The 23,484-nt window shown below is 36.4% G+C and overlaps 2 protein-coding genes across 2 annotated transcripts; one reads left to right on the forward strand and one right to left on the reverse strand.

Annotated features, from left to right (window-relative positions):
• Positions 1-7,114: 7,114 nt before the first annotated feature.
• Gp210 (nucleoporin 210) lies at positions 7,115-16,678 on the reverse strand. Its single transcript, XM_090177490.1, has 37 exons — positions 16,340-16,678; positions 16,100-16,227; positions 15,827-16,028; positions 15,614-15,764; positions 15,418-15,550; positions 15,236-15,364; positions 15,100-15,171; positions 14,924-15,030; positions 14,588-14,866; positions 14,350-14,523; positions 14,175-14,283; positions 13,871-14,109; positions 13,705-13,816; positions 13,572-13,634; positions 13,467-13,513; positions 13,334-13,407; positions 13,172-13,271; positions 12,913-13,105; positions 12,738-12,847; positions 12,572-12,676; positions 11,839-11,940; positions 11,647-11,775; positions 11,458-11,585; positions 11,223-11,394; positions 10,839-11,162; positions 10,639-10,770; positions 10,415-10,576; positions 10,260-10,351; positions 10,024-10,198; positions 9,790-9,956; positions 9,508-9,725; positions 9,305-9,438; positions 8,943-9,219; positions 8,641-8,876; positions 8,291-8,567; positions 7,864-7,926; positions 7,115-7,786 (listed from the first exon to the last, which is right to left on the reverse strand). The coding sequence occupies exons 1-37, from the start codon at positions 16,513-16,515 to the stop codon at positions 7,632-7,634; spliced, it is 5,646 nt and encodes a 1,881-aa protein (XP_090033616.1). The 5' UTR covers positions 16,516-16,678; the 3' UTR covers positions 7,115-7,631.
• A 2,540-nt stretch (positions 16,679-19,218) lies between these two features.
• Positions 19,219-21,273, forward strand: LOC149941250 (beta-galactosidase-like). The gene is made up of 2 exons (XM_090179441.1): positions 19,219-20,676; positions 20,749-21,273. The coding sequence occupies exons 1-2, from the start codon at positions 19,219-19,221 to the stop codon at positions 21,271-21,273; spliced, it is 1,983 nt and encodes a 660-aa protein (XP_090035567.1).
• The last annotated feature ends 2,211 nt before the right edge of the window (positions 21,274-23,484 follow it).

Consider the following 23,484-nt stretch of genomic DNA (forward strand, 5'->3'; position numbering starts at 1 on the left):
ATTCCCGCGTGAATATTATAAAGAAGAATTGGCCCATTTAATCTCGTATTGCAGCCAAGTGGACAGCGGAGTATGGATACCAGCGTGCTCGAAGACAAAAAGGTGCAATTTTACAAAGCGTTTGTACGTATTTAGCACGTCTTGAGTCCCCAAAGAGTCATTTACAGGAGAGGAAGGTCTCAAATTCTCAAATTTCCGGGGATTTGTACGCAAATCGTTCCAAGATAAGAAAACGATTCTTAACCACGCGGGCTATTCGAATAATTCGGGTTTGCTGAAAGAGTTGAGTAAATAAGGTTCGATAGCATCGTCAAATAGACAGTAGCACGACAGAGTTAGCCAAGAACGCTCTTTATCCCCGTAAAAGCCAGCCATCCTAATTAGTTTAGAAAATAGTTCTTTTCCGGGTGTCTGACCAAGTCTTAAGAGAAGAACGTTCGATAAAGTTTCAAAATTAAGCCTACTTTCATTAAAAACACGGTTAGTAGGCGTTGCGATAATGATTTTAAAACAAAGACTGCCTTATGGGCGGACACGAATTGACCCGTGTAGATATAGTTAAAAGATATCGTCCCCCAAAGGTTCATCTGGAAAGGCGCGAAGGCTTACGTATATTCCAAGAGTGGATGGCTATAAGAAAAAGGGAGGTCCCTGCTTTGAAAGAGAAAGAGGGAATGCTTTTATCGCTTTAGACCTACCTCCCTCTCTATGAATAATCACGGGTCGTTTGCCGCCGAGTCTGCAAAAAAAAAGGGAGTTGTGAAAGAGGCGGATGACTTCCGGCCACGTTTACACGGATTCCTTTTATTGCGCTTTTCGCGCCTTTATTCCCAAATAAGCCTCTGCGCTAAATATCCCTGTCAACGTACGGCGGACGATTACGTTCCGTCATGGAAAGAAGCTGAGCCCCTTTTAAAAAAAGAAAGCCCTTTAAGGATAATTTATATGGTAATTTAAGTATCCAGAAAAGGGTGCAAAGCCTTAAGAATTCCAATTTGCAGAACTAAAACGTCGAGCGAAACGATGTAGCTTTATCGCAATTTGTGTTCAGTTTCACGAAAACCACCATAAAATAGGTGGTTCTATAAAATACGGAAGGTCAAGTGTAAATGTTTTTTCTGCGTTACTAGCTATAGCTATTGAGCTGGAGTTCATAAAGATTTTGAAATTGTCCATGCGCGAAACTCGCGTGCCAATAAAGTACTAAAAAGATTAAACTTGTGACGCATTTTATAATTTAAATTTTTTGTTTAATTTTATGGATTTCAACACCTATTAGCCTTTTCAATGTTCATAGAGCCACGTAGCGGCTTCTCGCTTTGGCCAAAAAGGCTAATGGTGACGTACTTAAAAAATCCTTTAGTGAAAAGGTACGATGAAAATTTTAAATATTAACGATCTCAAATAATAATTCTGGAAAAAGCAAGACACTTAATAAGCTCGCCAAAACCTAGGAAATGTATTAGGAATTTACTGTACGCAATCAGACTCCTAATATGTCGCGACGCAGGCCCGGACTGGGTATCAAAAGGCGCACCGGGCGGGAAAAGCTAAGGGCGCCAATGTCTTTGATCAGAACTCTATTATACACCCCCCGGCCAGGGCCTCCGCTAAAGGTGTTTGCTATTAAATTATTATAGACTTCTGTTGTTACAGGTCTAAATTATTTAAGTCTTTTTTTAACATTGGTTTTTAATTCTTATTAAACTGGTTAAAAGTACAGGGTGTTTTGAAATGCTCTGACTGGGCATTTTTTCAGAAACTGCAAGAGATAGAGTTGCGAAATTTGCAGGGGTATTATTTCTAGTGTAGGATCGCTTTAAATCCTACATTTAAGAAAAATCGGAAATAATTTTGGGTGTCTGTAAAAAAATATTTTTTACCGGTAGGTGCTAGGAAAAACGTTTCGATGAGAAAGTTGTAGAGTGCTGTCGAAAGTGTTCAAAGAAATTGGTTTCATTGGAAAAGAACACTTTTCACGAGGACATGAGCTGATGAAGAAAAAAAGCTGTCCATAGGGGCCAATAGCCTTCGCATTTTTGTACGTAAATGAAAGAAATGTCTGAAAGATTTAATTAAACATTTTATTCGAATAACCATAAGAATTTTACAAGAGAGATTCTATGATAACTACGTTTGCCGCGATACATTCTTCGGCACGATGAAGCATGTTTTGAAACGAGCGTCTGATCATATCAGGAGTGACAAGTTCGAAGGCTGCAATGATTCGGTGATGCAAATCTTCGATGTTCCCTACGGGCGTTACGTAAACTTGTGCTTTGATGAACGGAGTTAGGTCCGGAGACCTCGCAGGCCATCGAACGTGACCGTTCCTGCCAATTCAACGCTGAGGGAGCTCGTGGTTAAGATGCTCCACTACACATCTAGATACGTGGGGTGGTGCGCCGTCATCTTGGTACCACATCTGTCTGTAAGCTTCCAACGGAATACCTTCTAAATCGTCTGCTATTTCGTTCTGCAAAAGCGCCAAGTAGCGTTGTCCATTAAGTCGAGCTGAGAGGAAAAATGGGCCAATAACTCGATCCCTGAGCAAACCCACCCAAACATTCAGTCGGAGTTGTTGTTGATGATGGTGAGGGAAACCCTAGTGAGGATTTCGTCACACCACATGTGGGCGTTTTGATGGTTGAAAGGCCCGTCTCTCCCAAAGGAACACTCGTCGGTCACCAGCATTTGATTGATGAAATTTGGATTCTCATCACACATGGTTATTAGCCAGTTTCAGAAATCAAATCTACTTTACATATCTCCTTCGTGCAGAGCCTGGTCGCTCGATACGAATGGAAGTTGTGATTGTGAAGAGTGTTCCACACGTAGTTCCTCGATAATTGACGCTTGCTCGAGGATACGCAACAAAATAGGCTAGAACGGTGTTTTCCATGTTGATGTTTTGACGACCTGGTCCACGAAATTTGGGATTGACGTTTCCGTAAGTCTGAAAGTCACGAACAGCTCCACGAACGGTGTTTCGGCTTGGTCTTCTATATGGATATCGAACGGTGAACAATTCACTAACCCTATGCGCGATACGATTGGCTTCACCATAAAATAACTCGACCATAAATTGGCGTTTAGGTAAATAACATGTAATTTTTTAAGGAATTTAATCTTTTAACGTGATTTATTTCGTTTACGTACAAAAATGCGAAGGCTATTTAGCCCCTATGGACAGCTTGTTTTCTTCAAAACACGTTCAGTCAGAGCAATTCAAAGCACCCTGTATAACGGTAACACGGTATATGAGTATTACCAAAACACATTATTATTTAGTCTTGTGTGGTCGTGCACCCTACTACATAATTTAAAATAGGTCACGTTTGAGGGAAACGATATAGTTTTAGTTTCACTTTCGAATATGTAACGTCCATGGTCCACACTGGTTGGTTCTTACGATTTAAAACCGTTTATTCAGGATTATTAAACTTTGTTAACCAATTACTATATGTGTTATCAAAATCATGTAAAAATAATTAAGTAATAAAAAAAAACGAATATAAAAAGAATTTACAAATTTTTATGTCAGTGTCAACTGTTAAATGAGTGATCTATAGAAAAAGGCAACTACAGAGTATCCAATTGACTTCTAATTCACTGTTATTATTACGTTAGTAGCCGCCGTACTCAGGAAAGCAAAATGAGTATTTGGATAATACTGATGATGTTCCCGAAGGGGTAACGAAACTAGTCGTCGTTTTTATAAATAAAATATTTTATTGTTCAAGAAGTGAGGTTGTTGTTTTTAATTTAATACGGATGTATTTATATTTCTGTTTTATTATTTTCGAGTTTTGGTGAAATTTTTTCACTGCCCGAACCTTTTTGACCATAGGGCGATCCGTTATCGGGGGAACTATGTTTCGCACTTTATGGGCGCCGAGCCCTTTTTTACCCTTGGGGCGCACCGGGCGCGCGCCCGATCACCCTTATGGCCAGTCCGGGCCTGTCGCGACGGTGGAGCAGAAATGATTTTTTTTTATAGCCTACTAACTTAAAACTATGACTCGAATATTTATAAACTGTCCCTATTGCATAAATAGTACTGATCATTCTTTCTTTAGAGTATGCTTTAATTCATAAGTTTCCATGGAATGTCTCAAAATAACGGAATAATTATTAGCTGTAAAATACAGAGCCAGTCTAACAACCGAAAGATCACACAATAAGCAGACTAGTTCAAAGCATCTAGTTCGATTTTTGGCAGAAATTTGTCAAAAGGGCCCGGTCTCAAGTAAACATTTAGTACAGTCAAAAATGTAGTTGTACCCATTTTTATAGTAAATGTAAAACGTTTTTGAAAAATATTATTCAAAAAATATTTTATTTATCCTTGTTTAGACACGTCCAGATGGCGCTATAGAGAAAGTATGAGAGCACAGCCTATAGCGTTGCCTTGGTTCACTTTTCTCGCGAAGCTAAATACGTTCTTAGTAGACTTGAGTCTCTTGGAGTTTTAAAATGAATATCGATCTATTACAACTAGAATATAAATGTTTACAATTTTTTTACAATATTAATTTTGACGAAAATATCATTGGAATGTTTGTAATCTGTCTGCACCCTATAAAACAACCAAAACATAATAACAATATTCAAAATAAAAACACAGCTAACAAGGTTGTTACCCTCTCTACTATATGTCGTAGAAGCGAAACGAAAATAACAATTCTTTACCAGTCTCTAAACAATTTCTGGGCTCCGAGAGACTGTGAGAAACTAGAGTGTTCTGTCAGTTTTCCGAAACACATTTCCTCTCGTTTTCTTTCGGTACATATATTCTCTCATACAGAAGTCTTGGTAATTTTGCGGAGAAAGTAAAGAGAAAAACAAAAACTAGAATAAAGTGCTGGAAAGAGGTAGAGCGAGGCAAAATCGCTGGCTTGCTTCCGTGACAAAGAACGCGTAAAAAAGATAAGCTTTCAACTAAAGGATTAGGAACCGAGACGGCGATAAACTCTTTCTTTTTTACAGCCATCCTCCAGCTGGACCAGCTGCCTTCTCTCTCTCTCTCTCTTTCTTTCTGTACAGAGCTTCCGTTTTGATGGAGAGATTTCCCCTTTTCAGGATTTCCGATGGATATCTAAGGCCGGCGGATACCAGTTTTATCACGATTATAGAAGAACCCTACTTCAATTTAAAGGTTATTTATTAGGTCAGCCACCTTGCTAATATTACTCTAGTTTCAATTTAAATTTTCGAAATGTCTAACTCTATTACGGACGACAAAAATGGGTTTTCTTGTTTCGGTGGCATTTTTCAGGTAGTTTGAAGACGTTATTTACTTCCTATATCCGAACAGTATACTCCAAACGTATTATTCGGGGTATAAGGATTGAGATAATAAAATTGTTTTGTCACATTTCTCCTTCGCTCAGCTACCAAGGGATTTTTCTCCATTCATCCACCTATTTACGTCGATAAAGATAATGTTTTTTTATTCAGTTTTTATATTTGGACCGGGGTATAAAGGTTCCGTATGGAAATTCTACGTGAATAGGAGAAGCCAGAGAAAAAGGGGATTTATTTCTTCGCGTGCCTTGGGTATTGTCATGTAATCTAGTTTCTTCCGATCTTAAATATTTTATCCAGAATTCCGTTGCTTAGGTAAAAACCCATTTTTTTTTAAATAATATGTTTTACTGTGATGAATAGCTTCCAGACAATGCTCGCGATCGATAAAATCTTAAAACGAGGTATTAAAGTTTTCAAATATTTTCCGCTGACAATCTTGAGATACTCTCAAGTGGTAGAAGAGTACGAATTCGTAACTCAACGTGAGCATGTAGCAAGCATCCTTTATAAAACAGGCGTAACAGGGACTACGCGCGTGATATGTCACAAGAAGTGACCATTTAAAAAAACTGGAGACGCACCAGGATAGCTCCACTGGACTCCTTCGCCCACGAAACCGCCAGAGCGATGCAAGGGTTTATCCATAACGTTGACATTTTTACCCCGCACAGAAAGGTAACCACAATAAAGTCGATATGCTACGAAGTTCGCGATTAAACGCGAGACCGTTGAAAGGTTCGCTTCATAAAGTCGATTAGAAGCGTTTCGGCGCGTTCCGTAGAGCAGTTTGAGCTACGGAAAAATGAAACCTAGTCATAAATCGGAAGGAATAGCGTCAGCGGCACTTAACTCCGGTGACTAAGTTCTAATCTACCGGATTTATTGTCATACGAGGGCTTCTTTACGAGAGCTTTTCCACGAACTAGGCTAACGTTTTTTAGATCCATAGCGCGACAAAGCTTTAATAACTTTCCCCGAAGAGAACATACTGGGATTCTCTGGTTCTCTAATTACAAGCCAGAGAGGCTAAGGGACTGGCCCGTTCCGGTACAAGTATATCGCTCACTACACAGTACGCGTGGAGGAAGATTAAAAGAGCAAACCTCTGGAATGTTACTTTTTCGTTATAACCCGAGTTTTCCTCGGAGGCGCTTTAATTTTCTCTTCGATGTACGCCGAAGAAGTTAATGAAAGAAACCAATTGATGGCCGATAGGGGAAACCAAATCGGAGAGCTACGGGAGAAAAGAAGAGTGCTCACCCGAGGGAGAAGAAAAAGCCTTATCTAAGAAAAGTCGATTTTCCTTTCCATTCCCTTCGCAACGTTTACAACGTCTGTCTTGTAATCCAAAGGTTTCATTTATCTCTTTGGTCTTTCGCGTCGCTCTCTAAACGGAACAATTCAAGAGGGTTTTCCTTATTGCCGACGATTTTGTTTTCCTTTACGGATACGAATGAAGACTCCTAACTAACCGTGTTTGTACTGACGTAAGAACTACTTAAGCCACATTAGGCTGGGATGTCTGCGTTTTAATTGAAAGCCCTCGGGACAGAGTAGTACGCGCGTATTGCGATTTTTTCCGCTTTTAAAAGAAATCCGAGAATAGCTTTAATTAATCGATATTGCCGTTCAAAAACACCTCGAAAAGATGTCTAATTAAATAAACGCTATTTGAGCAAAATCAAATTTGCCGCGAATGATGAAGGATATATTCACATTTACGGCGTCGGTCTTAGCGAACTTTTTGAAGTGTAAAATAGCACATTTTTAGTCACTTTGTAAGCCAAATTTTGAATATAAAATATTTTCTTAAAAAAATGTCTTTAATAGTTTTTTTTTAAAAAACGCAACAAAAAAGTTTGGAAGAACAATATCTTGTTTTTTTTTTTTTTTTTTTAAAGAATTCAACATTCGTGGGAACTTTGATGTAAAATGAACTGACTAATTGAATGATAACAAAACACAAATGGAAGTCGACTCATTTGTTATTTTTTGAATAACTAATGACTGTTTTATAAAAATGCGCGAATCTACAACATTGTGGAAAAACGTAGAAACAATACGCCTCCAAAATTAAGTAATTGTGACGATCAACGTACCCGTTTTTCTATGTTCTAATAGTTACCGAGGACAATCGCCCAACATTTTTGACCCAAGAACTTCCATTCCCCCGAAAAATTGTGGGGTAGGTTTGTTCCGTTGTAAAAAAAAAAATATAAAAATAAAATCGTCACTGATTGAAGACAATTTCAGGGCCTTCAATATTTTGTTTCTCACTATCATTTTGTAAAGGGTAGGTTTAGTGTTTTTTAACCACTATTTCACGAATTAGGTGGTTGTAAGTATTCTGAATAATTAGTCCTTGATGGAGTAGTGTAAAAGCTAACAGGGCGATGCGGTGATGGAGTAGTAACGCTGGGATAAGAATTACTTACAGTCCACAAATGTGGTCTCACTGGAGTTACAACTGGCGTTGCTTAAAAACAAAAAAAAACCATAGCAGTATTAAATCTGGGTGCTACTAAATAAGCAAAATAAAAAAAGTTATATTACCAGGTGTTTGTGCTGTTTTTCCTCTGAGGTCCACATATTTGGGACTTAGAAGTACTTTATATCCTTTTTTAAAATTAAGAAAATAAAATATATTGTTAATTACATTAACGATTAAATATCATATCTATTCGTATCAAAATTACAAATTTTTCACCGATTAATGAGGGAAAACTACAGATACTGATTTTAACAATTTTTTTTCGATTAATAAAAACCACTTTTCTTAAAGATTGATGGCGCTTTGTAATAGCTAATACCCTTGGAACTTAAACATGGCTACATTGACAGGAAAGTCAGGTTTTTCTTTCAATTGAAATTGAGAGAAATCAGTATCAGGATCAATTAGATCTCAAAATCTCTATGAATTGGCTAAACTTTTGATAACCAGCAACAATATATTGAAATATAGATTTGATGTGTATCTTACCTATATACCAAGCTATTAAAGTTCCTAATAAAATGAGGATGTTTCTAAAATAGTCCATCCACGTTCTCACATCTACCGAGCCTTCTTCGAGACACGTTTCTACTGGAATTAAGGTTTCCTGGTTTGTAATATCACATTTTATGGAAATAACTTGATTTAGAGCTTCTTTTATGCGTGGACATCTTTTTAATGAGATTGGGAAAATAAGGATGTTTTTATGTCCTTCTAATGACGTTTGTTTGCCAATGTATAAAACACTAGGGTCATTTGGTACAACCTTTAAAATTAACAAAAAAATTAATAAACCAAAGCAATAAAATTTTAGAAAAAGTTTCAATATGCGAACAAACCTCTAGGCACTTGGCGACCTGGGAATTGGCCTTGATTATCAAATTCAAAGAAGATTTTGTAGAGCTTAAAACTAATTTCTTCATTTCCACATAAAAGTCAGGCAGGAAATCGAGTTCTACAGATCTGGTTAAATGTGAGTTTTTATGCTCAACTTTTAAGATTATATTAGCTTCCAAAATGCTTAAGCGTTCTGTTGAAAATTCACTCGTTGTGCAAATTTGGCACATGTACTCCCCTGAGATTAAGCAAAGAAAATTAAATTACTATGTTCGACTCTATTTTAGAGTTATTATAAAAATACCTGTTTTTAAGTCAAATCTTGGTTCTACTTTTAATAAATTTTCAATAAGAATTTCGGCAAACTTTAAATTTGCAAAAGCAATGTGACAGGTAAACGGTGGGACTATAGTTGGAATAAATCCAAATTCACTTGAGCAATTTCGACCAAGAAAACTGCCAATGGCATCTCTTCGACCATCCAAAATAATAGGAATATCGATAACAGATTTTGGTGAATTTGTAACGAATCCTTGAACACCAACGCCAATATTAAAACTTTCAATTGGAAATATGTTCACCTAAAGATAAGAGTAAACTTATAAATAATTATTCAAAAATTGAACACCAATAATTGTTAATCCAAGGAATTATTACAAGCCTTACTTCAGCTTTCGTCACTTGATTTTCCGTAACACTATAGTGAATTACATCATTTCCCTCCCGTATGGCAACCGCAATTCCAGAAATTTTGTGAATATTCATATTTGATGTTTTACTACCCCATAAACCATTTTCACCTTTTCAGATAAAAACAATTGCAAATGGTAATGACTAATATAAAAATAAATAGATGTTACTAAGAATACCTTCATTGGAAGTAACCTTGCTCTCAAAACACACAACATCCCCCTCAACTAAGTTGACTCCGGAGGGCTCTATCGCGGGTTTGACAACCAAGCCAATAAAATCAACTACTTGAGGATTGCTCGTGTCCCAAACTTTCAAAACAGTTGGACCAGGTTCGCAAGCTCTGATTAAGAGAGTTTTGTTGTCAACTCCTTCATTGACATGGATTTTATCAAACCTGTTAAGGAAACACTCAAATTTATTACTAAAAGAAAAACCAAGCATAAATAAAAGCGATCTACCTGCTCTGCCTAAATTTCAATTGTACATTCGCAGAGTGGAATTCTTGGCCAACATTATCGTGGAAAGAAATTTTAAAGGTGGCTGTCATCCCGAGTGGAATAGTGGAAGATTCTTTCATCCAGATACCACTTTCAGCATTTGCCATTAAGTAAGCTAAATTCCTAACCTACTCAAAATTTAAAAAAAAATTTAGTTGAGTATATTTAATTCCTTGGCTATAGTGAAATTCTTACTCGGACATCAATAGTTTTGATTTGCTTAGTTCCATATTCATCCACAGCAGTAACTCTAAGCGTTTCATCACTCGTTTGAGCTCCAGAAATCAGTAAATTTTTATCTTCCAGTTGAATTATGGGTTCATTAGTGTCAGTTTGCAAAACTTTATAAGTTACGCGTGCAAAACTATCCCTGTTGAATAAAACAATATAGCAACACCATAAACAATTAATGGAAAAAGTTTATATAAAACCTGCTAGATTTCAACAGTAAATTTGAATTTGGCGTTATTAAAATCACATCATCATTAATCATGGGTTTTGTTAGTTGCAAATCAGCAAACACCTATTAAACACTATGGTTTTAAAGTATTCAAATGTCTTTTTCCCAGCAACTGAAAAATTATACCTGAATAGGAACTTCGTCTTTGAAAAGTATACCACTGATTTGAGTTTTAGAGCCATCCAAAATTGAAGTGCTCCGTACTTCAAGAGTAACGGTAACTTGCCCAGGTTGAAGAGCAACCACGCGGATTGCAAAGTTGTTCTCTTCGTGTTGTAAATTATTACTCTGAAAATAATGTTGATATTACCAAAAAAGCTTTTTTGAGTATTGTCATAAGATAAACACACTTGTTTATAAATATTTTCTAAGCTGACAACTTCAGCATTATTAAGGCCCCAATGAAAGTAAAGTTTAGGTAAGGCACTTCCGAAAGCAAATGGAATTTCTTCACTATTTAATCCCATTGCAAATAATGGCATCTAAACAACAAAATTTGTATTACACATCAACATGAACCTTAATAATTTAGTAACAGAAAATCATTAACCTTAGTTCCAGTTTGTAACCGCCTAAGTGGTGCATGAATCTTGATACCATTGAGAGGTACAACATAAACAACTGCTTGATCTTGGGAATATACAACTTGCTTGCCAGATATCTTTTCAACATCAATGGAACGAGCTGTAAGCATGGTTTTCCCTAATTTTGAAGCAGTAAGTATTCCTGATGAGGAAACTAAAGCAATAGAGTCATCTTGGATAGAATACTGAATGCTGGAATGCAACTCTGGTCCACCAGAGCATATAACTTCAAAAGAAGCTCCCACAACTAGAGTTATGTTTGTTGGATTGAGCCTCAAGGGAGAAAACACCTAAAGTGCACAAAATGTGTAGCGCACTAATAAAAAAAGGAAACTGTAGATTTTTATTACCTGCACAGGAAGAGGATCACTTGAGACAAATTTTCTTTCACTAATATCCTTAAGATTTTCAAATTCATTTCCAGCAGATTCAATCTTAAAGCTAAGCGTACTCTGACCCAAAGACAGACCAGTAACAGTGTAGAGAGCTTGAAGGTCATTTCCATGTGGAACTTTCTGTAACCTACAGCCAATCAAAATAAACACTCCATCAAAAAGATAAAACTACTCTAATATATTGCTATACTTTGTGGAAATGATGGAGGAAGACTGAACTGGTTGCAAGTTTAGTAGTGGGTACAAATTAGCAGCGAGTGGTAGCTTATCAAAACCTAACACCTGAACAACTGCTATTACAGATTTATTTAGCTCAACCTAAAAGAATTAGACTAATGAGAAAAAACAAAGATTTGAAGGAGAATAATTAGGTTCCTACTTTATCAACCATTTTAACAACAACAGCTTCCACTCCAGATATGTGAATATCAGCTGTTGCTATTTGCTGAGCCTCTAAACAGAGATCATGAACTGTTACAATAACCGAGCCTTCTTCTTTCGGAGTCACCTTGAAACCATTTTTGTAAAGTCAGAAAATTGGTTGTCCTTTTGTAAAACCAGATATTCTTACCATAATTTGTTTTAATTCTTCTAAATATTCAATTTGGGCTTTGGACTTATCACTAATTTCAACACTAAAGTAACCAGACCCTTTTGAAACATTTAAGGCAACCTAATTTTAACAAAACGTTTTTTAATTTATTTTTTAGTGTATTTCCAACATTTGGAGAATGGCCTTTTGGTTGAATACAAAAAACATTCGACATTTTTGAAAAACAATTTTTTATTTATACCGGAATATATTAAGTATTGTGTAATATCTTCGCTCTTGGAGCATATAAGTCTTGAAATCCAGGTAAAAACCTTAAATCTCCATACGTCTGATATTTGTTAAATTACATCCACTTTTTTTCAGAAAGGCTTTTGTTCTCAACAACCTTTCACCACCCAAAAAGCCATTCTCCCAAAATAGAATAATCCCAATAAAAATAAAAGTTCAGAAACAGAAGTGTTAGTTTTGAGTTTTAGTTCTTAGGATTTGGAAAGAAAAACAAATCGCACATCACCAAATAAAACATAGATTCCATATAAACACTAAAAGCAAGCTTTAAAGTGATCTTTGATATTATTATGACATGCTGAATGCTTAAAACCCTAACTTTTAAAAAGAAAGTTTTTGGTAAGTAAAAATTTGGGTTAAAAAATAGCCCTAAATGTTAAAGCTCATCCTGAAATGAGTTTAAAACATAACTGTAAGGCGTGCTTCACAAACACAAAACAAAAATGAGAATAATTCATTTTACCTTATTGCTACCATGATTGAATACAGTGGCTTTTCCTGGACTAATTGAAGCGTCATTTACTAAATCTACCAATAAACTCTTGACTATTGGTTCTTTGAAAGATTCCTTTAGGAAAACATATCGATTAAAAGAGCTCATTCATTCTAATGATTTAAATCAGTCTTACTGGGATTGTTGTAACACCAGCTTTATTCAAGATTTCACTTCGAAATCCAGTTATTCTGGCAGTAATTTTTAGTGGACCTTCCCTTCCAGAAGGGTGAAACACTCTGTAATCTAAATAAAATAATAAACGGTAATGATACTTTAGGAACTACAAACGATCTGAAATTAAAACTTACTTCGGTTTATTCTTTTAAAGCCATTGGCACCATTGAAATTGACGATAACATCTTTATCTAAATCAAGTTTTCCTAAGCTATAATCCGATAGCTCCCAAAATATTTCTAGGGAGGTTAAATTCGAAAATTTCCGCCCCTTGCTATCTTTGGCCCAAATGTCAATATCAAATTTATCATAGTTTTGCATTGGTATCTAAAATAAATAAATTTTAAAAGGAAAATTTTAGGAAATGAAAACTCTATTCAATATAATATCTACTCTAATAGAATCATCTGTAATAGGACAAGGCATTTTCTTCCCATCTGGACCTTTAATAACGGGTTTTAAAAATATTTCTTCAGGAACTCCGCAACAGAGTCTATGGACAATGTAAAGAAATTTAAATAAAACAAAGCTTATTTCAAACACGTTACACTTAACTGTATATCCGATTTTAAGAGAGCAGGGTTTGGGTTTGTCGGAGATTTTCGGTTACCAACATTTATTTCAAGAGACTAAAACCAATAAAAAAAATTAAACATAATTCAAAGTAATAATATAAACTTTTTCTTACAGTTTCTCCTAATTCGGAACATACAACTTTAAAAACGTGCAAATCCTCTGAAATTAACAGAAACATTAAGGTTATTGCATTGAATGTGAATATCATAAAGCTCACTATTATAGCGAATAGGATCTTTAATAATGTAATTGCTTGACATTGATGTATCTAGTTCTCTCACTAAAAAAAAATACATTTTAATTAAAGTATAATGACAAATCTATATTACTAATTTACTATTAATATTTACAGTTAATTACGTGTCCTTCTTTAAACAATGGCCAAGGACGAGGGCCTCCTTCGAAAACTATTTCAGCAGTACCACCCAATGGCAGAAGCATCATACGAGCAGGGAAAACAGGCTGAAATAACACTGAACTTAATATGACAAAAAAATTAAAATAACTGGAATTTACTTTTAATGGTTTATGACAAGCAACAACAGCGGTAGTCTTCAAATGCAAATCTAGAGCATCATACTGTACAAATATTCGAGAATAGCCGACTGATATGCATTTAAAAGCTAAGCTGCGACAACCATCTCCAAGAGCCGGAAATTTTGCATCAGGATCATATTTTACTCTAGTTTTTTCTACCACTTCTACAGTTATGGGAATATCTGCACATGAATCAAATATCTTCCTCTTCTGTTTTTCTAAAGAAATAAAGTCAGTTAAGCACAAAAAGGTTGAAAAACTATAATTTTTGCCATAAATGTACCAGCATCTTCATAACCATAAAGAGCTAATGGAATGATAACTTCATTTCCAATTTCAGCCTCAACAATTGTGGGTAATATTTCCAAATCAGCAATAGTTTGAATAGAAATCTAAAATAAGATTTAAGTTTATGTAAGGTTTATAAGAAAATTATAATAGAAAAGTGAAAAACATACAAAAGCAGATGCTTGGAAGACTGAATTTTGGGCATCTCTGGCTCGAATTACAATATCACCTGGCCCCCAAGTTTTTACCAATGCATTTTTGCTGGCTTCATCTGGTTTGTAGGAGACCGAGCCTAATGTTGAATTCTCAGAATGCCAGTGATAAATTCCCGTAGCTCCTTTGGCCTATTTTCAAAACCAAACACTTTAAAATTAATCTATCAAGTAGAATCAAACTTTAATCATTTACATTGAGTTTCAAAGAGTACGAAGACTTTTCAACTGGATCATAAGGCATTAGAATAATGCTGGGTTCAACTTGAAGAAATTGGTAAATAGTAACATCTTGAGTGACTTTGGAAGGTGAGGTAATTTTAACAACGCGACCATCAACCTCAATTCCTTTAATTTCAGCCCAAATTTTAGTTGGACCTGGAAGTAATGTTTTGACAACAAAGTAAGTTCCATTTGGAGATTGGTAATTAACATGGAAGTATTTGGTGTGGAAATGAACATCAGTTCGAAGGTTCTAAAAATGAAAATTTTTTTACTTATTTTAATTGTGGAATTATTTAATTGATCTTACATCACTGGGGTAAATTTTGTGGTGACGGTCATCATATATTTTAAGGGTAATTTCGTAATGCGTCAGTTCTTGTAGCGCCCAATTTCCCCCAGGTGTAATGTCAAATACTGCAGCAATAAATGAAATATATATATTTAAATGAGTGAATTAAAACTCCAATAAAATTATAAACATACACATGTAACTAGGTTCTACAACATGAATCCCTGCTGTTAGCTGAGGTTTAGGTTCCACATTTTCTCTGGCATCTAGACAGTTTAATGAATAATTATTAATCACCCCATAACTAATTACAAAAAAAAATTTATATACTTTTATCTTTAAGGGTTATGCTGGTATGTCCAATTTTCTTAGCAGTGACAATGGACATGTCTACATCTAATTTAGCTACTTCAGAGTCAGCAACTTCTAAATAATATTGGTCAGATGGCAAAGGAATTTCTAGAAAAAAGAGAGTATTAAATATAAAAATTAAAAGTGAAAAAAGGCTTTACCAGATGCTCTGCCATCCTTAATTAAATCCACTTTGTAATGAATTTTAGAGTTTCTTAACAGGTTAACATCATATGCTGGATTTAATACTACATTAGCCGCGACAATTAAAATGATATCAGCTGGTTGAACATTCTATAAATAACATTCTATTACAAATATGCTAAAACTAATACAAAATATTAATATTTTACACACCATAAATGAAGGATCACGTAGTCGGACATGAACTTTAGAACTTCCAGTTTTCAAGCTTTCTATTAGTATCATATTTCCATGCAGACCCTTATCCTCAAGAGTTTTAATAAACTCTGGCGTCTCGTAGGTAGAATCAGAAAATTTCAAAAATCTGAACATACGACAATATTTTTTAATAAAACCTGTCTACTTAACTAGTGCGCTTCTAAATACCTCAATGTGTTATCTGTAGAATCTAATGTCCATTCAAATTCTATTCCATTTAGTGTGGAGAATGTATCTCCTTGTTTGTTTTTCCCCATGACTTCAATTACAGTTGGAGCATCGCCAAGGAATAGTTGTCTCGAAGTTGTAAGAAATTCTATTGAGTCTACCGCATCAACTACAACGTCACATCTTAAAATTAAATGGTTCACTAGAATGGGAAAATTAATCATTAGAAAAACACAGTCCTAAGATTTTAAACAATTTCATAGTAATTATTACCACTGTCCTCAGCTGTTATAATGGAAATTTGAGGTAGTTTAGCATCGTAGACAGACGATACAATTGCTCTTGAACTACATGGTTCACCTAGTGGAGTGACAGAAACAATATCTGGCTTGGTTGTTGACCTACCAAAAAAGCAAAGAAAATATTGTAATAAATATCAAAATAACGAAGAATTTCTGCCTTTCGAATGACAAAACCGGTTTTGACTTCTGTAAATACATGACTAAGCCTTACCATTTGTAGCAACCTCCTTCAGATTCTGAGACAATGAGCGTGAAAGTATTTTTCGAAGATCCATAATTTGGAGGCAAAAGAACGCGAGGAGTATTTAATCTAGCGCAACTTATTACATTTAAAATTACTAAAGATAAAAAGATACAAAAGGTTGGATTTATTAAAATCTTGTACATTTCAAAACTTCAAACGTGAACCTCCAGTCACGTTGACAACCTTCGCGCGTGAATTCCGGCCTTTCCGGGAGGGAAGAGACGATGTGACCGAAGGTGAATATTTTGCAGGGGGCATACGCGTTAGAAACGTTTAGTAAGCGCATGGGAAAATTCCATGGTAAGCGTTTCTGGGAACTATTTTATACATTTTCGTTGCCAGTCGAATCGGGTAACTTTATAATGCTGCAAATTATCGAATATTTAACAATCGAACGATTGAAAACATTAAATAAAAAATATCGTTTGCAAAACTCACGTAAACACGATATCTTTCCATATTTACAGTATAATTGCGTTTTCTAACGAGAGCGTTAATTCTTGGAATAGAGTAGTAGCACTCCGTAACTATGGCCATGGCCGCCATTGTGGGCGCGAATTTTTTATGAATAGGAAAAAGCATGAGTGACGTTGTGTGACGTAGCACTGCCATTACTCTATAAGAAACAAAATAATATGATACTTTAACGGAAAAAAGTAAATAGTGGATTATTGTTCTTCAGCAAAGTGTTTAGCTAATGAGTATGAATCATTTCAACTGATTACCGTAGCTTAGCAGTTTAGTTGATGTCGAATATAAATATATAAATGTTGGGATATCGTACCAGATGCTATTGAACATGGCTAGAAGGACAATTCATCGTACATAACGATAATTATACTATAGGCTGGCAACGCTGCCTTTCCGCCCCGTTTTAAATCTTCGCGGGGGTGCCGAGGGTCAATGACTTTACAGCATCTTGTATGATATTAAGGCGCTTTTTTTAAATGGATACAGTGAGCATCGTAAGAGCTTTGCAGCCGTTTCAACCATAATGGCCAAGTAAACTTGATCGAGCACTCAGGTGCGTATCTTAGTAAGTCAAATCCTCCGGAAAACCTTATTTGGTCAACTCTACTTTAATTTTTTATCATTGCCATAACCTAAGTGTGATATTCTCAATGGTAAAGTAACACGGGTAACGTCAAACTATATCTGGCTTTGGACATTATTACGATTTTAAGTTTACATAGAGCCACGTAGCGGTCAACGCGAAAAGTTCATTAGCCACTACCTTAAGTCTGTAATATTAGGTGGTTTTTTTTCGCCTGTTCTGGGTTTTTTGAGAAGGTTAAAAAGTGTAGCCATATGACGTCATTTTACTTCAATTCTGTCTTGACGAAAAAACGATTTGGAGTAGGAAGGGAGTAGTTAAAGGTTAAAGGTTATTTATAAAAAGTTTTCCGTCATATTTTCGTGCAACGAAATTTAAGCAGACGACAAAACTAGATTACTCCCTCTACACCTCCTTTCGAGGAGGAGTAAAAAGTGTAACCCTAATACTCCGGAACAAGCGAACAAAATTCGGGACAGGGTAAATCTTAACCCGGGAACAGGCGAATAAAACGTCTTAGGGTAAAAAGTTTACACTTTTTGTTCCCGGACAAGCGAAAAAAAACCACCTATTGTTCCATAAGTTTGTCACTTTGGGGAATATTTTACTGAGAGCTAGTAACGGAGTGACGTCATCACAAGAAGAAAATCTCCCCCTAGCGAGGGGCTGTCAAAGGATACAACTGACCCGTTAGCAAGCGAACGCAAACGGCGACGAAGCCCGTAATACTCTTTACAGGCGATGCTTATAAACCGGGCTTAGATCCCGTTTTTGAAACCAGAGCTTATTTAGCTATACTGAAATGTGCTATAAAAATTTTACTTTGGTTTACTGAACCCAGTTTTATTAGCCTCGTCTGAATAGGGTATAATGCAGTCTGTCTTGCGAATAGCTCTCAGTAAAACATTTGCATGTGAAGAATAGGATGTGTCACACTTATGCCGCTACTAAGCAGACGTTTTGTGCTAAGAAAATGGCATTGTCTGCTTAACAGAAAAACATCTAGCAGTTTTTTATCTTCTCGCTTTGGTCGCTACGTGACTCTATGCAGGGGTGGCCTGTTAACTTTGGGGGCACTGGGCCAACACTATTTGGGGCCTACCCAATTAACCCGAGTTTGAGTTAGTTGTGGCGACTCATTCGCCATTTTGTCGAAAAACTGTTTTTACCCTTTCGATTTGTAATACGCGTTTGAGAACGGCGGCGTAGTCGCCTTAGCCGAAACAAAAAAGTTTTTATAGTGTACGAAAAAAACGTTGTTTCTTTACTTAGCTATTAATTTATTTCTATTTTTTATCTCGAAGGGGGCCCTGGACTGCAGTCTATATAAACCATGCCTAAATCCGCCCCTGAATCAATGTAAACTGAAAAAGGCTAATTGCGGATGTCAGCTACGTAATAAATCAGAAAATTTTAATATTATCATTTGAAATTAGTACTTGGTATAATAAAATCTAGGCCTCACAATTTAGAACAAAATAAAACCCAAATTTTTTCATATGTTTAGGAAAGGTGTCATTGGAAAGGCTGATTTGTGTCAACATCAATTTTTTTCTTATTGTGTCAGTGGTGTAGGTCAAAACTGTGATTTCTCTTATGTAATAAACCCGCTGTTAAAATAGAACACTGTAGTTCAACGAAAACATGACCTCTCGCTCGGAAAAAGCGAGTTAATGGGGGCTGACAGCGTTAACTAAACGGAACCACCCTGGCCGTATTAACTCTGAATTCAGCTGCTCCTAATAGAGTAAAACACATTTTGGGTTTCGAGAGAACACATCTCTCGTAGAAAATGGCCATGTACCTACGTTTCATCCTAGCGTTAAGTGTCCTCCTCTTAAATATACTATTTATTCAAAGCGGAACCTTCACCATAGACCGTCGTAATGGAGTTTTCAAGAAAGACGGAGAGCGCTTCCAGTACGTAGCCGGTTGTTTCCATTACTTTCGGGCAACCCGGGACATGTGGAAGGGAATCATGCTCAAGATGAAGGAAGGTGGGCTCAATGTTCTGGAAACCTACGTCGAATGGAGTAGTCACGAACCCGAACCAGGGGTCTACAATTTCGAGGGCGATTTGGACGTCGTGTCTTTTCTTCAAATGGCCCACGAGGTTGGATTACTGGTAGTCTTACGTCCAGGACCGTACATCTGCGCGGAAAGGGAATTCGGAGGGTTACCTTACTGGTTGTTGAGAGAGAAACCCGACATTCAGCTACGCACCATGGATCCAGTATACATCAAATACGTAAATAAGTGGTTCGACGTTCTCCTACCCATGATGGAGCCTTTGCTCTATCAAAAGGGGGGTCCCATCATACTGGTTCAAGTCGAGAACGAATACGGACAGTACCCGAAATGCGACCACGAGTACATGACTCATCTGAGGGATTTGAATAGAAAACATTTAGGCGACGAAGTCATTCTCTTCAGAACTGACATACCACGTAAGGAGATTTACAATTGCGATAAAGTTGACGGAGTCGAGGTAACCGCTGACATAGCTCCTGGAACCGATGTTGAAATGGTTTATAAAACTATCAAAGAAGCCGGAACAGCGGTTTTCGTGGTGTCCGAGTTCTATGTTGGATGGATGGATCATTGGGGAGAGCCACACGCTCAAAATGACATAGAATCCATCAGAAAGACGATGGACGCTATTTTTGCCCTGAATGGTTCTATCTCTATATACATGTACTACGGAGGAACAAACTACGGCTTTTCCAACGGAGCGAACGCCCCTTACGTCCCACAACCAACAAGTTACGACTACTCCGCTCCTATTTCTGAGGCCGGAGACACCACTGAGGTCTACTATCAGGTCAGGGATATCATCTCCAAACACTTTCACCTTCCACCCTTACCACATCAAAGCCCCACGCCCAAAATTTCAATCGGCCCTATGCCACTTCAAAGAACTACCACTCTTTTGGACTCCTGTACCATGCGAAGTAGCTTCGAGAACACAATTTCTGAATACCCTTTGACTTTCGAAGCTCTTAGCGTAGCTTACGGATTCGTCGCTTATTCCGCCACGGTCGGATTCATTCCGGATGATCCTTGTATTTTGGAATTACCAGGTCTGAGGGACAGGGGACACGTCTACTTGGACGATCAGTTTAAAGGGATCGTCAGCAGACACGAAGATGTCTACTCAATACCACTGAGCGCCCGAAAACACCAAGTTATCACAATTATTGTAGAAAATCAGGGAAGAATAAATTACGGGTTGGAGATGCACGACCCCAAGGTATTTATATTTATCTTATTGATTCTCTTGAGATCGTCATAATATATCATAAATTACTTATAAATATTACAGGGTTTGATTGCAAACGTGACGTTTTGCGAACAAATACTCTCCCAATGGACCATGACTCCAGTACCACTGACTAACATCAAAGAAATTCAAAGTTATCCTTTTAAACCTTTTTATGACATGAGCTCTTTTGGGTCCTTTCAACCCGCCTTCTACACATCGAAATTTAAATTACCAATATACACCCATCCGGGAGCAGCCACCTTCCTGGACCCGAGTGGCTGGTATCGTGGCGTCGCCTTTTTGAATGGTTTCAACTTGGGCAGATACTGGCCCATCGTGGGTCCTCAAGTCACCCTTTTTGTGCCCGGTAGCGTACTTAAACCTTTTCCCCAAGAGAACGTTCTAACCTTGCTGGAGCTGGAAAAAGCGCCATGTTCCTATGGTCACTCAAACAGTTGTGCCGTCAGGTTCGTGGAAAAACCAATTCTGGACGGTCCCACACCCACATTTTCCGAAAGGAATGAAATCCTCGATTTCACCAAATTATTTCAATTCGAGATCCCCGATGGATTCTTTATGAACTAATATAAAACCAAAAACTATTTAATGATTTATTGATTTATTAATTTATTAATTTACTAATTATTTACTATTACTTATTAATAAAATGTTAACACTTAATTTTGAAAATAATTTTTTTTACACTTTTAATAGAGTTTAATTGTAAGAGCTCTACTTATTTAAGCTAAGACTAACAATACGGCCCATTTTGTGCTCGACAAAATAAATAGAAAATTCCGTAAAGAGGTACCTGAGATCCACCATAAGTGTATAATAGAGAAGTATCTATCTTGGCCATAAAAATGATACATTTGTCTTCGCGGTCCCGAATCAGTTATTAATGGCTGGAGTGGCGAATTATGTTCCTTTGATGTCCTAAGCCCAATTTTCTCATACGGCACTTTTAAGTAAAAGTGGTTTTTGCATTTTTTATTGCAACGCAATTTTTTGAGGCCCCCAGAGACCATGAAGTAGAGGTCGGCGTTTGAATAAGAAATTATCCAATTATTTATTTTTATTCATAACCGCAAATTATCTAAAAAATATACGAAAAAACCGATTATTTTTGCATGTTAAATCGTTGTTTATTCGTATAAAATGTTCATAAAAAACAATTAACCCAACTTTTTATGGTTAATCGAAATTTTGCCGGTTAATTTATTCGTTCCGCCGACCTCTACCATTACATGAAGCCCTAGGCGCGCGCCTATCCAAAGGGACGATAGTCACCATAGCAAGGTCTAGGTAAGCGACTATTTTCCCGAACCAGCTATATTATCCCGAAGCAACTAAGGGCCGATTTTACCCCATTGTAACTCCTCAACCACTCATAGTAGCGACAAGTGATATACCATTGGAAAGGCCACACGCACACGACAAACATTTATGAAATATATCACTCTGAGATCGTTATTCTAATAATGGGAAGTAGTCAAAGATTGCCAAAATGTCAAAAAAAAACTTTCATCTTCTTCATGCAGACCACTATAGAGCAAAAACTACTTATAGCTGAAAGAGACACAGATCTACCTATATTATTTGAACTAAATCTATAATAAACGTCATTACCCCTCAAATCAAAACATTTTTAGTGCTTTAAAACAATATTTTATACAGTTGGTTTCCAATTTCTATAACTTTGGCAAAACAAAATATCGTTAGTTAGTCCTGAAACAGACCTTTAGTGGATAATTTTGTACATGGGTGTAATTATGTATGAGTATAACATTAATTGAGCGGCAGCGTTCGTTGAAGGCAGAGGTTTGCAGCTCACGGTACCATTATTTATTGTAAGCCGTTACAGCTTTCGAACGTGCTATTGAAACTAGAGCTCGGGGTTTGGATAAGAAATATCCGTTTTATTTGTTTTTATCTATAGCCGAAAATTATCTGAATTAAAACTTATTTTTTGCATATTAAATCGTTTTATAACAGCGAATAACATCCATAAATAAATAGTTAACCGAAATTTTTATGAATAATCGAAAATTTGGTGGTTGATTTATCTGTTCCTCCGAGCTCTAATTGAAACTAAGCTTGCATATCAAAGTTATGTTTATAACTTGTACAAAAAAATATTTTCGTACAGTTTCTTGTTGTTGGTGCAACCTAGGAGTAACAAACACAAGGAGAACGCAGCTAGCCTTTAAACACGCTAACGAAGGGTTGTGTATGAATTTCATTGGACGAGCGTCACGAGCTTTTACGATGAACGTTTTACGGGCGGGGGGGAGACAATTTCCGCATTTTCCCCTTCTGACGGCAGTAGGCGCTAAAGAGTCTAGCCAATGAAAAACGTACACAAGAAAATCCACGACTTTTGACGGGTTGCGTTCTCCTTGTGTGGGGTGTTGTGTTTGGTGCTCCTAGGTGCAACTAAACAATAAAGGTTCCGTTTCTTCGGTTGTTTCCATTATAAACATTTTTAAAATATTTTTTTCTAACACTCAATAATTTTATTAAAATTATTTTATAAAAAAAAATTGATAATATCTATCTTTAAATTTTGTTTTGACAAATTGGACACTACAAATGAGTGGCGACCGAATGCCGTATTTTGAATGGATTTAACACATCAATATAAAGTCCCTTTTATCGAGCATTCAGCTAATAAAAAATTAATAATAAATCTGGCCAAAAACCTTAAATTGTAAGTTCTATTTTCTTTTTTTATGAACTAAGTTAAAATAGAACTTACAAGTTACAACTCATTAAAAAAACTGGCCGCGCGCAAAG

This window comes from Leiobunum rupestre, chromosome 6, assembly GCF_980474605.1.
Source record: "Leiobunum rupestre chromosome 6, qqLeiRupe1.1.hap1, whole genome shotgun sequence".
In the NCBI taxonomy this organism is placed as follows: domain Eukaryota; kingdom Metazoa; phylum Arthropoda; class Arachnida; order Opiliones; family Sclerosomatidae; genus Leiobunum; species Leiobunum rupestre.